This window comes from Narcine bancroftii, chromosome 4 (genome assembly GCF_036971445.1).
Source record: "Narcine bancroftii isolate sNarBan1 chromosome 4, sNarBan1.hap1, whole genome shotgun sequence".
Lineage (NCBI taxonomy): Eukaryota > Metazoa > Chordata > Chondrichthyes > Torpediniformes > Narcinidae > Narcine > Narcine bancroftii.
Genome location: NC_091472.1, coordinates 293,117,613 through 293,133,145, shown reverse-complemented (window position 1 = coordinate 293,133,145; position 15,533 = coordinate 293,117,613). Strand labels below are relative to the sequence as shown.

The 15,533-nt window shown below is 38.3% G+C and overlaps 1 protein-coding gene and 1 long non-coding RNA gene across 26 annotated transcripts in view; one reads left to right on the top strand and one right to left on the bottom strand.

The window, feature by feature from the left end:
- The window catches only part of baz2ba (bromodomain adjacent to zinc finger domain, 2Ba), a 282,544-nt gene that overhangs the window by 80,402 nt on the left and 186,609 nt on the right, over positions 1-15,533 (bottom strand). For 20 of the 25 annotated variants that reach the window (XR_011356755.1, XR_011356756.1, XM_069935433.1 and 17 more), the window contains 6 exons: positions 13,482-13,574; positions 13,309-13,370; positions 10,740-10,805; positions 758-823; positions 318-362; positions 58-84 (listed from right to left, as the gene is read on the bottom strand). Coding sequence is in view for 23 of the 25 variants with exons in the window: in XM_069935433.1 (XP_069791534.1) it covers positions 58-84; positions 318-362; positions 758-823; positions 10,740-10,805; positions 13,309-13,370; positions 13,482-13,574 (359 nt within the window). In the remaining 2 variants the exon portion in view is untranslated. The remainder of the gene's footprint in view (positions 1-57; positions 85-317; positions 363-757; positions 824-10,739; positions 10,806-13,308; positions 13,371-13,481; positions 13,575-15,533) is intronic. The other 5 variants (XM_069935423.1, XM_069935426.1, XM_069935430.1 and 2 more) reach the window with 3 other exon arrangements.
- LOC138762108 (uncharacterized) lies at positions 5,382-6,574 on the top strand. The gene is made up of 2 exons (XR_011356758.1): positions 5,382-6,124; positions 6,237-6,574. It is a non-coding gene; the product is annotated as an uncharacterized lncRNA (long non-coding RNA).

Here is a 15,533-nt window from a genome sequence, read left to right as displayed (position 1 = left end):
ACCATATCACAACCAAATCACGATGCGGTGTTAGATGTACAAAAAACATACCCATACCATATCTAGTCTATGCCTCTCCAACTCCTGGTAGAAAGAGTTGGCACATTATTATGAAACAGTAATCACAATTTGTTAAAACCAGTGCACATTATTTAAAAAAAAATCATTTTCCCCAATACCAAAGCAAGCTAATTTAAGTTGAGGAAAAATTAAATATAATAATAAATGTTTACTTCAATACATGTCCAAAAGGTACAAAAGATAATCAAAAAGTTAAAATTCACTAAATATTGTTTGTGAATATCATATTTACCAACCTGATGCTTTAGCAGGACAGCCTGTTGCCTTCTCAACTCCTTCTCCTTCAAAAGTAATAGAAAATGCAAATTCTTGGTATCAAATAAGAAACTTGAAAAATATGAAACATTGAAACCAGAGACAAAATGGATATTACAACTCATTAACATGCCAATGTGCCAAATACTTCTGAAATTCATAAAAGATAAAATTAACTTGAGATGCTTGTAGTACCTGTGCAGAAAAAAAATCAAGAAAACTTTCCATATTATTTTTTTCAATTGCATTACATTTCTATGAAAATGGTCCTATATCAGTCCCTACATTAAATTCCTCCACATGTAACTAAAGTTCCTACATAATTTATTGTACGTTACCTGTCTGAACATTTTTTTAAACACATTTACAAAATGTCCCTATATAATTGCCCAGTAAAGTTCATAGATCCATCTAAACTAACCTTCATCCGTTTCTCAGCTTCCAATAATTTTGCATTTGCTGCTTCTTCCTTCTTTTTCCTCTTAGCCTGTGCATGCAAAACAGGTCTGGAGGTCATGCAAAAAGCACTACTGGAACTTCAAATAATCTCAGACTTTTAAAGTTACATGCTATTCAACACACCAAAATACAATATTCAAATTTTGACAGAACACTATCAAGAATACAAAGACCACAAATATTTCTAACAGTTTATTACTAGACACAACAGTTCTACAAAACATCCACAGTAAAAATACTGATTATTATAATTTTAAAAGATGAAGAAGGGTTTTTTTTTTAAAAAAAGGGCTATTCAAGAACTCTGTACCAGGACTAGAATAGTTTTCCCAAAAAACATCCCAATAGAAATACAAGATTCTGCAAACACCCACTAACAGCAAAGGTCTGCACCGACCAAACTTCTTCCGATTTGAACCAGAAATTTGCCTAATTACTACTGCTCCAATTAAAACAAATTTTGACAATATAAAAATAAACAAATGATCACATGTCCCATATTTTCATACTCAACTCTCAGATATTTACTTATTTGCCAACAACACTCGAACACCCCCTTCAGTCCACTAAGTTTATGTTGTTCAAACATCAATTTACACTAACCTCAATTTTTTTTTGTTCTGTCCATTAACCATCAATTCACCAATCCCCTACAAAGATTCTACCAGTGATTGATGTACAGGGACAATTAACATCAACCTGCATGTCTTTAGGAAGTACAAACAAACCTGAACCCTTCAGGAAACCCATATGATCACAGGAGAACATGCAAACTCCACAAAGACACCATGAGAAGTGAGTTTGAACTTGGGCCCCTGGAACTGTGGAATAGTGGCTCTACTAACTCAACTGTGCCACATTCAGTACAATAAACAAATTGTGCAGAGTGCTTTTCTGACTGATCTTTGAAATTGTTCAAAATTGTATTTTTATAGAGAAGGTGGATCCAGCCACAATCCGAATTTATCTGGCCTGGAATCTCACATGTCCAGAGCGAGGAGATGTTATTAAACATCCTGATGGTGTAGAATTATCCAGTCAGCGTGGACCAGAGCAAGGGGCATAGGGTGCTCTTGTGGGGTAATTAAGTAGCTCAGCATGAATGGTTGCTGAAACCCACATTGGTTTTAACAAGCGTCGTGAACTTGCTGAGGGGAGGCAACTCGGGAGTTTTCTCCCTTTGCAGCCAGCACCCTCAATTCAAAGGAAGCGTGGTGCATCTATCAACAGGGGTGCAGGTCTAGGGCAAGGAGCCGTCGCTTGTCACTCCAGCCTCTGGGAAACCTCATGGAAAACACAGGCTTGAACACAAGAAGGGGAGATGAAGAGGAACAAGCAGTGCCTGAACATCCCAGTAGATGGATGTTGTTGCTGCTGCCTGCCACCACCTGAGTTGTGTGGCTGAGCGGGGAGGGGGAGTGGATGCGAGCCATGGGCGAGGAAGGGAGGGCCCGAGGAAAGATAAATGCACCAAATACCAACTCAACTTTAAAGTCATCATTACTGGAGCAAATGAAAGGCTGAGGTAACTGCTTGACATCAAATGTCGACAGCTCAAATCCTCAGGTAATCGGCTTTATTGGAGTTAAATGCACGTAAGCATAGTGTGAGCTCCATCTTAAAAAGAACAAGATCAGTGTGTGAAGTAGTCTCCAAGGAATGACACCAATTAAAATTGAGATGGTGGGGGGGGGGGGGCTTGCCTCAAGACCTGGGGGATGAGTGACAAATAGTAGTTGGGGGAAAGTCAAATAGTTGGAAAAAAACTCATGAAATTCAGAAAGTGATGTTTGAGGATAAAATTTATTGTTTTCATTTTCACAAAAATGCAGCTAAATTTAGTTTTAATTCTTGCGAAGTATCAGAAAAAAACTTGGAGAAATAGAGGAATGCAAATCCATCTAGAGGAACACAGCCTGCTTGAGTCATGTGCAAACCTGGGTGGTGGTATGTGAGTGAGAGGAGCTAATCATTTCAAGTTTTTACAGGAATACCAGAAATGCATCACCATAGTTTTTTGGAAGGAATACGATTGATCTTGTTGCTTGAACTTTTTCTACGGATTGCTTTTTGATAAATTATCGTCAATTATGTCCATTTATATGCTTCAAGCGGAGACAATCTAATGTTTCAGTTTTTATTTCATGTATTGTACCATCCATGCGACACACCATCCAGTCCATACGTGGTAATAGGTTGCCCGTCCCTGTATTAGAGGATAAATTGCACACAGGATATTAGCTCTCATTTACCGCCACCTTTTCTGTGGTCTTTCAATACTTGGCAATTTAAAATCAATCTCAGCAAGTCCACTCATTGCTAATTTATGGCATACAGTTAAGGATGTTAGCTCACTAGAACTTTACATCAATTATTGATCACCAAAAGAATTTTTTTCACGGCATTAGACATTGGGAAAGGTTGTTAGCAGATAAAGGGATATCTGGGAGGCTTTGAAAATTGAGATAGCAAAAGTTCAGGGCTAACGTTTCCATGAGAATGAAGGGGAAGGCTGGCAGGATAAGGATGGGTCAGTAAATTTGCAGATGACACGAAGGTCAGAGGAGTTGTGGATGGAGCTGAAAGTTATCGAAGGTTACAAGAGGATATAGACAAGATGCGGAGTTGGGCAAAAAAGTGGCAGATGGATTTCAATCCAGATAAGTGTGAGGTGATGCACTTTGGAATGACTAACCAGAAGGTTGAGTACAGGGTTAATGGTCAGTTACTTAAGATTGTGGATGAACAGAGGGACCTTGGGGTGCAAATTCACACATCCCTCAAAGTCACCACACAGGTTGATAGTATGGTTAAGAAGACCTTTGAGAAGCAGGGATTCATTAATAGGGGGATTGAATTCAGGAGTAGAGAGATCAAGTTGCAGCTCTCCAAATCTTTGTTAAGACCACAACTGAGAATATTCTGTTCAGTTCTAATCACCTCATTATAGGAAGGACGTGGAAGCTACGGAGAGGGTGTAGAGGAGATATACCAGGATGTTGCCTGGACTGGGAAACAAGACTTATGAGGCAAGGTTAGCAGAGCTGGGACTTTTCACTTTGGAGCGCAGAAGGATGAGAGGAGACTTGATATAGGTCGAAAGATTATGAGAGGCATAGATAGGATGGACAGCCAGCACCCATTTCCTAGGGCAGGATCAGCATACAACAGAGGACATATGTACAAAGTTAAGGGAGGGAAGTTTAGGGGAGACATTTTTGCACTACCAATAAATGGTAATTCTGCCTGTTTCGCAGGAAAAAGAACCTCAGAGTCATGAGTGATGTCATGCATGTACAATAAATCTGAAATTTGAAGCTGGAGCTGAAGTGGAGACATTATACAGCTTCAAGTTCTTGATCTTGAGCATTTCCAATGCCTCTATTTCCTTCGAAGGCTAATGAAGTTTGGCATTTCCCCTGTGTTTCTATACTATTTCTAACAGGTGCATCAACAAAAGCATCCTAGCTGAATGCCTTACATCATAGTAGAACCCAAGATTGAACTGCTCTGCCTCAAACTGCATGTGCTGAATTACTGCTCAGTACATCACACTAACCATCCCTCCCCCTTCCATCAGCTCCATCTATACTTCCCACTTCCTCAGAGAGGCAATCAACATATTGAAGGACCCTTTCCTCTTTCCTTCTTCCTCCTGTCATGAGTGTGAAAATGCACATCAATAAAGTTCAAAGGCAGATAACCTTACTAATAGTGACGTTATGAGGCCCTTACCATCTATTAATTTTCCTTTCACTGCAATATTACACACTATAATGCGCTCTTACACTTCTACTTTGTACTGCTGTATGTCATATTGATTTCCTGGACTGCTTGTGAAACAATCTTTCTCACTGTACCAGGTATAATGCAACAATAAACTTGAACCAAATCAGTAGCTAAATTGAATACATCTGGCTCCTTTATCAATATCATTAATGTAAACTATATAAATTACTAAGACCCCACCAGTAATCCCTTGAGAACAGCCATTCTCAATGGGAGCCATAGAGCCCACGCTGGGAGTCACAGCACATTTTAGAGGGGTCACCTACAGAAATCATAAATTATTTTTTATGTTTTACATGGAGTTGATTGAAGAAGTATGGAAGAAACCAACTAAACTTAACTGCTTCACAGGGAAGAGGGCCCATAAACTTTGAGCAGAGTCCTAAGGAGGCCATAGTCAAAAAATAAGGTTGAGAATGGCTGCTCTGGAACACCCCTAACTGAAAGTGATGTGTTTATTCCAATTCTGCTGTTAGTTTAGCAATCCACTAAACATGCTATATATTAACCTCAGCACAATGATAATGGCATCTGATGGAATGCATTTTGGAAGTTGAAATATACATTCCCCAGTTCCCCTTTCTCAAGCCTACCAGTTGTAGGTTTCTCTGAGAGGGGCTGGACAAAGTGGCAACTCTCTGTCTGCCTTAGGGTGGACAAAAATCAAAGAATTTCATGTATGTTACATTCTAAATATAGTATTATGTAACAATAATGGAACCTTTAGCTTTACTTTGTCAAAGAACCCCATAAGACCATGCTGATTGTGCAGTTACTTCTTCCTTACTCATGGATGTCTTAATTTTCCAAATGACAAGATTTTAGGTTGACACCCTTTAGTGCTCTACCTTACTTCCTTTCTTGAAACATTGCCAAGATGCTCCCTGCATTACATTTTTATGCAATATCTAAAAACCAATTTCTGCCTTGATATATTCAGTAACTAAATCGCAACAGCCCTAGGTAGAAAATTCAAAACATTCTCTTCCAGGTGGAGTAATTTCTTTGTTTCAGCCAAGGTGAATGTTGTTATCTATCCTATAAAAGCCGCTTAAAAATTTTGTATACTTCTAAACATGTGCATAAAATCATGAATTCTTTTATTTCCTGGAACTTCTTCATTCTAAGATGAGCATAATTTCTCAGTAAATTCAGAACCTAAATTTTGAATGCACTAGTTGTACTAAATTGCACTGTTTAAATAAATCCAAGACATCTGCTTCCATAGCCTGAGACAGGTTTTCAATTTTACCATACAACAAGCCTACGGCATTGAGACTATTATCAGATCAGCCATGATCTCATTGAATGATGGCGCAAGTTCAACAGGCCAGGTGATCTTCTCCTGCTCCCTATTTCGTATGGTCTAATACAAAACTGAATACTGCATCTGTCAAGACAACGCCTCTGGATTAGTCATGATGAGATTCCATAACACTAAAAATAAGAGACACCCAACACAGCAATAAAGATCACTTCTTGCATGGAGAAAATTTAGCTTTCCACCATCGGATCCAATTGACCTAATCTCCTGGCCTGGGTAAGGTTACAGTGTTCTCAAATCATTCAAAGTAAACCTATTTTTTTTACATTACATTTAAAGCAGAACTAAAATAACAAAAATTCACCTTCCTTTGTTTTATTTTCTACAGGTCGACAATCCCCATTGAAACCAACGATGTCATAGATCCTGCAATCAGAGTCAACGTAAGGAACTAATTGCAGGGAGAGTCCAGGATTGTTTGATAAATTTGTGATTTCCACCTTGGGCTAGACAGGCGCAGCATTCGCAAGCTTACTTCCATGTTACAATGGTAAATGACTGTTGTCCTATTTGGAAATACTGGCTTTCAGTAGCAAAGTTAAGGCTATAACACATTTGTGAGCCAGCTCTATGAAACAGGGTGATTCACATTTTCCTTAAAATAAGGAATCTGATTAACAAACTGTGTTCTATAATCACAATTTTAAAAAATTTGAAGACTTTAAATGGAATATAAACTATGCTTCATTATTTTTTCCCCTCAATGACTTCATGTCGTGATTCACCTCAGAAAAATCTTCAAGCATCACATTTACCTAAAAAATAAATGACTAAGTGTGTTTTCACCAAAGGTTGCAGACATAAGTAGGAACAGAATTCCATACAATAAAAATCTACATAGTTTTTCAAACCTGCTTTTCAATTATCAGCGAACCGAAGGGAATTTGCTCAAACAGGGTCATGCTGGCCATTATTTCTGTTTTATTCAAATTATGAAACAGCTTAAAATAACAATGTTGAGAAAAAACATAACTCTGAAAGAAAATGGTTAAATATGATCTGAAAAACTGGTTAGGGAAAATAGAAATGAGTGTGAGAACTTGTTTCGCATATCAACGCATATTCTGTTCTGAAATTTGGGAGTGGAAGTGAAAATTCAGCGTATTTAAAAAGGAACCGAGATTTACCACATTTAGCTATCAATTTTAGTGCAACAAAGACAAATTTATGAATTTTAGCTTGTTCTCGTGCCACCTCAACAATCCATGTCACAAAACAAGCAGGGATGAATGGGGATTTGTTTGTGGAAGAACAGTTTGGAGAAAAATTTATCCAAAATGTTTTTTTTACACTTGGCAGAGGGTGGGAAAATGTCTTAATTGGAGGGGATTTTAATTTTTGCCTGGATCCAGCATTGGATAAATTTGCAAAAAAAAGTGACAAGAGCCACGGCAGTTAAGGGCAGAGGAATCCTTCAGGACAATTCAAACAGTCCAAAAAGAGGCAGACAGAATATCTTATAAACCAAAAGAAATAAATGAAGCATTAGGCAGTGCTATATGCAATTATATAATTCTGAATCAATGGGTGATTTCAATAAAATGGAGGCATTTCTGTTTAATTTGAAATGATCAAATTTAGAGCCGAGGAGCAGGAATAATTAGATACTCTCTTCTCTGAGGAAGAAATAGTAAAAGCACTGAACTCGCTACAGACCAGCAAGTCTCCGGGAGACGACAGAACTTAAGAATCTTTTGATACCATTGTTCATGGACATGTGGAAGAGGCAGCCAAGACCGATACTCCTCCGGAAACTTTTTCAACGGCAATAATTACGGTAATTCCTATAAAGGATAAGGACCCACTAAAGCCATCTTTCTATAGACCAATCTCACTTCTGAAACCAGATTATAAAATAATAGCAAGGCTCTGACAGATTGGCTCGGTATTTGCCAAAGTTAATAAATCCAGATCAGATGGGGTTCGTGCAGAAAAGACAGTTGGTAGACAATATAAGTAGTCTACTTAATATAATCTATCTTAATATAATATAATACATCTGGAACAGTCAAAGGTGAACCCAAGTAGCTGTGGCACTAGACAAAGAAAAAGCTTTTGATAGATTAAAGTGGGACTTCTTGATTAAAGTGTTGGAAAAGTTTGGGTTGGGACAATCATTCATAAATTGGGTCAAGGCGCTATACCATAAACCTAAAGCCAAGGTTGTTACCAACAGGCTTTCCCACTGACCAAACCTAGCAGACAGAGCAGTCTGCTTTCCCCAACTTTATTCATATTAGCCATTGAGCTGTTAGCAGAAGCCATTTGTCAGGATCCAGGCATTAAGGAATTTAGAGTGAGCCAGGAAGAACACAAAATCAAATTATTTGCAGACGATGTGTTAATATATTTGACAGAAATGATAAGGTCATTGGCCAGGTTACAGACTATAATAGAGGATTATGGTAAAATCTCCGGATATAAAATCAATTATGATAAAAGTGAAATAATGCCAGCAACAAAAGGGGATTACGAGGAATATCAATGAGAGAGTAAGTTTAAGTGGCCACAAAAGGAGATTAAGTATCTGGGGATAAGGGTGGACAAAAATCTATAAAGTTTATATACACTGAATTATCTCCCCCTGCTTTGGAAGATTGAGGTGGACAAACCTGCCTAAAACATCTGTGGGCAGGGTTAACTTCATTAAAATGAACATGATGCCAAGGCTACAATATCTTTTTCAACCTTTGCCCATGCCATTGCCCTAGAGTTTATTTAAGACACTTAACGAATATGTCAATTTCTTTGGAAGAATAAGGTAGCCAGAGTCTCCATGAAGAAATTGACTAGGGATTACAGTCTGGGAGGAATGAGGCTCATTCGAGGTTTATCACATCATTGTTTGAGGAGTACAGTATAACCTTCTGGGCACAAAGTAGGGGAGAAGATAACAGGAGAAATTATATACAAATGGGATACTAAATCCAAAAAAGACAGCCCTATATTAAAGCACATATTTCAAACGTGGCAAAATATAAACCAGATTACTGGGTTAAAAGTAGGGCTGTCCCCCAAAACGCCCCTAACCCAAAGTAAATTAATTCCTATGAACATGGGTAGTAAGATCCTAGACACCTAATGCCTGAAAAGGATCAGGTGTAACGAGGACTGTTATGAGAAGGGGCAGCTCATGTTATTCGAGCAATTAAAAAACAAATTTGATTTATCAAATAAGACCACCTTTTGCTATCTTCAATTAAGATTCTTTCTGAGGGACAAATTTGGCCTATCTGTGGCTCTGCAGGTGTGTAGTGACATGGAGGCTCTAATTTGAAAGGGGATCACATGTAAATTAATCTCTGCTATGTATCTCCTGTTCCAAAGCGAGTGCCCAAAACCAGTTCTCCATAAATCGAGGCAAAGATGGGAGTCAGACTTAGGAACAACAATTTCTGAACAATGCTGGCCCAACTTCTGCTGAGACAGTAGTTATTAATGCCAGATATAGGCTGGTGCAATACAAGTTTTTGCACCATCTATACCTTACGCCTTAAAAATTGCATAAGGTAAAACCAGAAATCTCAGAATTGTTTTAGATGTAGTGTAGAGACAGAAGCCTTTCTGCATTTAACTTGGCTATGCACCCTTTTGTGTAGAATAAGAGAACACTTTGGAAAAAATTACAGGGGTGGAGCATTCACAGGATCCAACACCGTTCTCATTGGGGGATATTAAAGATGCGATTCTAAGACTGTACAAACACCAAATTTAATTTGTAAAAGTTGCCTTGGGTGTAGCCAGGAAATGCATAACGGTTACCTGGAAATCTCAGCTAAGCACAACGTGATGAAACATGGAGATGCAGAGCTGTATTCCCCTGAGAGGGGAACTTGAGAGGGAGACACAACACGTTCGTTCAGGTGTGTTGCAACCATACCTGCGATACATTGAGATGCATAGTGGACAATAGGCCCACACAATAGGCTCACACAAGTCCCAGAATGTCGAGAACGAGGAAATAATTTAGAGGCCTGGTCGGCAACACCTCCCCGCCCCCCACCTTTTTTCAAAAAAGTGCATTTGCCTTTTTATTTTTAGTTATTCATGCATGTCTCTCTATGTTAATCTTGGGGTGGGGGGGGGATGAAAAGTGGGGGGTGGAAAAAAAATAAGGACTGATATAAACCAATCTGTAAAATGTAAGGTGTGATTCCCCTATGATGTTTGTAAAATTTGAGACTGTAAAACAACAAATAAAATTTTCAAAAAGAAGAGTTTGGGAGTATTTTGGATAATTAGGACCTTTAAAGAAAAAAAACATGAAATCACATCATTTGAATTATTTAAATATCTAAATTTTGAGCAGAGAAGTAGAAAGAAAAGTTGTACATACATTGATCAAGAAAAACAGCTGAATGATGAGATTTACCAAAACAAAATATTTCCAATTAATTAACGGGCCAATTAATTAATTAAATAATTTGAAGGACAACTAAATAAGCTTATGTTCTGCAAATTCTCAGTAGAAAGTGGAACAAAAGTATTGTAAAGGATTAGCTCCTGATAACTGGAAAACTCCAGGCTCTGTTTTTGATAAAGGATCCAGGTTTTTGCAATTGAGATTGGAATTTTCACTAAAAGATCCTCTTGTCAAAAACATGTTCCAAAGCTATAAATTACCAAATTTATTTGTTGATGTTCCTCATCTTCCCTTAATTGGTTGTTGCTTTCACACAAATTAAGACGGCCAATAAATCCATCCTTCTTACATATTAGATTCTGGAATAGCCCTTGCACATACAACTACGAAACACAAAACAAAACTGATCGACACCAAATCACACATTTAAACTCTTAAGGTGCAAAGAAAAACCCACTGTGATTCTACCTCTAGAATTTGCTGAGCTCTTAGTTCTTTTTCCATCCTAATTTGCTGAATTCTTCTGATTTTTTCCTGTCAAGAAATATAGACAGAATCAATATGAATAAAATTAGTTCATAAAATTTTAGAAAGACGTAATCCCTTTGCCAGGAATAAGGCACAATAAACTAAATATTACGGCAAATAAGAAGGGATACAGAGTTGTAGGAACATTTCTTTGTTTGGTGTAAATCCAAATACCATTTCTGTGGCCATGACTCCAGAAGATCTCAATGAAGACTACAGTCAGTATGGATTGGTAACAGCGTTTCCTCACTGACATCAACACAAGCACACCTCAAGATGTGTGCTTAGCCCAATGCTCCACTCTCTCTAGGCCCATGACTGGCTGCTAGGCACAATTCAAATGCCATCTATAAAATTGCCAATGACACCACAGAGAACAATGAGGAAACATACAGGAGTAAGATAGATCAGCTAGTTAAGTGGTGTCACAACAGAAATCTTGCACTCAACGTTAACAAAACTAAGGAACTGATCGGGAAGGGTAAATTAGGAGAAAAAAACCAGTCCTCATTGAGGGGTCAGCAGAGGAAAGGGTATAGAACTCCAAATTTCTGGGTGTCAAAATCTCTGAAGATTTATCCTGGGGCCATCATATCAACGCAATCATGAAAAAGGCTCGACGGGCGCTATATTTTGTGAAGAGTTTGAGGAGATTTGCTATGTCACCAAATACTCTGCAAATTTCTACAAGTGTACTGTGAAGAGCATTCTGACTGTTGCATCATTGTCTGGTATGGAGGTACCAATACACAGGATAGGTAAAGGCCACAAAGGGTTGTAAACTCGGCCAGTGCCATCATGGGCATTGGTCTTCACCCCATAAAGGACATCTTTAAGAGGTGGTGTCTCAAAAAAGTAGCCTCGATTATCAAGAACCCTCATACACCCAGACCATGCCCTATACACACTGCTACCATCAAAAAGCCTGAAGAAGCATACCCAATGATACAAAACAGCTTCTTCCCATAGGCCGTTAGATTTCTGAATAATGAATCTGTAGACACTATCTCACTTTTATTTCCTTTTTTGCACTAATTATTTATTTTTAATATTTATTTACCCAATCATAATTTATAGCAATTTTGCAATGCTCCCACAAAACAAAAAATTTTGTGACAGGTTCATGACGATAAACCTGACTCTGATTCAATGGCCTTAAATAGAAACAGAATTCAGGTAACAAAATTCAAATCTTAAAGGTGGTTAAATTTTGCACACAACTTTTACACCTGTGTGCTCAATTTGAATGATTCTGTACTTAACGATAAGATGAAATGTCTGTTGCCGATAATCTGATCAAAATGATCACTAATCAAAGAATTCTGCAGCTCTTCAATTTTTTCAGACAATATTTTCAGCAACTGAAATGTGCACAAGATTTCATCTTTTTCAATGCCGTAGAATTTTCAGTTGATTCTTGAAAAATATACCCATTATAAATCCTTTTTTTTCCCCACAAGACAGCTGTCTTAAATCCAGAGATACTTTGCAAAAAGGTGAAGCAGAAGTTCATGTAATTATGCTTTAACTGGAATGTGCAATTGTTACAAGAGTAATACATCTCAGCAGCATGGCAAAGTCTTGTCATATTAATCATTTTAATTACTTTGTGCTTGCTCATTAATTTCTTTCAAACAATTGCTGGTCTTTTAAATTCAACAGAAAGCTTTTTCAGATCAGCTTGGCTTCAGCGCAATTTAAGAAAGAAAATTGTATAAGCATAATTATCCAACTCAAATGAAATAGCTTTGAATACATCATAAATATGAACTATACATTTTGAATATCAGGTACTTTTATAGATTTCAAAATGAATCAACAACTGATCAGAAAGAAATTTAGTTGGATCCTGAAGAAAGCGAGTTAAAACTGGCCTGGAAGGCTTGGTGGAATTTACTTGCGTTCAGAATCTTGGCAGTTGATAATCAATTGCCATGCAATGGAGGGGTTAACACTGGGAACAAGCAAGCCACTGGAGGAAGCTTATTTCTCAAAACATTGTAGTTTGGAGAAGTTTACAAAGATAGATGGGGAAATCTGTTGGAGAGATATGAAAAGAGGGAGTTTGGAGTGCTTAGCCAGGAGAAAATACAGGATAACAAGAAGAGTGAGAAGAGACAAGACAACCAACAAAAACAGACTATATACAAATGCATTATGTATTATGAGGAAGTCCAAAGCCAAGTTATTTCTATAAATATACACATACACATGACATACACATATCAGCTGTACACAGTTAACGATAGCAAATAAACTAGTTGCATAAAATTCCCTCTCAGACCCAAGATTAACAATTGTCTCTTCAAAACAGTAGTAGCTTATTAGAATGAAACTATACTTCACAATTCATTAACAATGTTAATAGACTTGCTGCCTGTTATCTAAAATACATACATTAACATTTCCTGGAGTAAATAAGTAAGCAAGATCAAAACTAGTAAGCGAATGCATAAAGTTGTGAATCTTAACATCTTCAACGCAGCAAATAACACACTTATGAGAGTACCTGCTGTCTCATCATCTTTAGCTGTTCCTTTTGTTTCCGTTTTTCTTCTGCTGCCATTATTGCTAGAAAGAATATTTGTCCAGTAAATTCAGCTGGTCTAAATAAACAATCCAAAATTTGTATTTTTTTTAAAAGAATATCTAACAATCACAATAATTTCCATTAGTACTTACCTTGTTGTTTTCTCACTTCCTTGGCTCTCTGTGCCAATGCCTGTTTTTCAAGCTTCTGCATCATCTTTAATTCTGCTGCTTTCCTTGCATAGGCTGCACACACAATAAAACAAAAATTATAATTCATTAAGTAGAACATTACAGGACAGAAACAGGCCCCTTCATCCCTTCTAGAAGGTGCCAAACCATTTTTTTTTTTGCTTAGTCCCACTGACCTGCACCTAGTCCATTGCCCTCCATACCTCTCTCATCCTGTCCAAATTCTTCTTAAATGTTAAAATAAAGCCCACACTCATCACTTCAGCTGGAATCTCATTCCATACTCCCACCACTCTCTATGTGAAGTTTCCCTCTCATGTTCCCACTCAACTTTACCCCTTTCACCCTTAACCCATGTCTGTTTTATATCTCGCCTACCCTCAGTGGAAAAAAAGCATATCTACATTTACTCTGTATATCCCTTTCAAAATTTTTAAATAGCTCTATTAAATTACCCCATAATTCTATTATGCTCCAGGGAATAAAGTTCTAACCTGTTTATCCTTTTCCTGTAAATCAGTTCCTGAAGTCCAGGCAGCATCCTAGTAAATCTTCTCTGCACTCTTTCAATCTTCTTGATATCTTTCTTGTTGTCAAAACTGTACCCAATACTTCAAATTTGGCTTCATCAATGTCTCAAACAGCTTTACCATAACATCCCAATTCCTATACTCAGTATTCAGGATGGCCAACTTGCCAAAAGCTCTCTTTGCAACCCTATCTACCTGTGACATCACTTTCAGAGAATTGTGTATCTGTATTTCCAGATCCCCCTGTTCTACCGCACTCTTCAGTGCCTAATCATTTACCATGTATGTCCTTTCATGGTTTGTCCTTCCAAAGTGCAACACGGCACATTTGTCTGCATTAAATTCCATCTGCCATTTTTACAGCTGGTCCAGATCCCCCTGCAAGCTTTGAAAACCTTCGCTGTCCACAATAGGTGTTTTCACACCGCAGGTGAGCGGTGACCCATTCAGGAGCTCCTGGGCCTTTCACACTGCAGTCCAAATTCCTGGGAATTTGCCCTTCCCGGCAATTTAGAGGGAGTCCCGCCTCCAACTGATTACACGTTGCGCATTCACAGGAGTGAAAGTAACTCCCCCATCGACTACCAGCCTGTGGGTCTCTCACCCACCCACCCCCTCCTGTCGGCAGGCCGCGCGCCAGCCAGCTCCTTCCCGTCGGCAGGTCGCTCGCCTGTCCCTCCCTCCTGCAGGTTCATGGGAGGTTTCTGGCAAATTTCCATTTTACAATGCAATGTGAAAAGGCCTAATATCTTAGTGTCATCTGTGAACTTGCTGATCCAATTTACCACATTCTCATCCAGATTATTGATATTGATGACTAACAACAATGGTCCCAGTACTGATCCCTGAGGCACACCACTAGTCACAGGCCTCCAATCTGAGAATCAAGCATTGGCCTCTACTCTCTGGCTTCTCCCATCCAGCCATTGTTGAATCCAGCTTACTACTTCACTATGAATACCTTAGCGCCTGAACCTTCCTGACTAACCTCCCATGTGGAACCTTGTTAAAGGCCTTACTAAAGTCCATGTAAACAATATTCACAGCCTTTCCTTCGTCAACGTTCCTGGTAACCTCCTCAAAAAACTCTATAAGATTAGTTAAACATGACCTACCACGCACAAGGCCATGTTGACTATCCCCAATCAGTGTCTGGCTATCCAAATAATTGTACATCTGATCTCTTAGATCACCTTCCAAATAATTTACCTACTAATTACATCATGCTTACCAGTCTATAATTTCTATGGTTACTTTTGGAGCCTTTTTTTCAAACAAAGGAACAATATGAGCTTCCCTCCAATCCTCTGCCACCACACCAGTGGCTAAGGACACTTTAAATATTTCTGCCAGAGACCATGCAATTTCTACACTAACCTCCCTCAAGGTCTGAGGGAATATCTTGAGGCCCTGAGGATTTATCTCTCATTTGCTTGAAGACAGCAAAACACCTCCTCCTTTTTAATCTGGAAATGTTCCATGA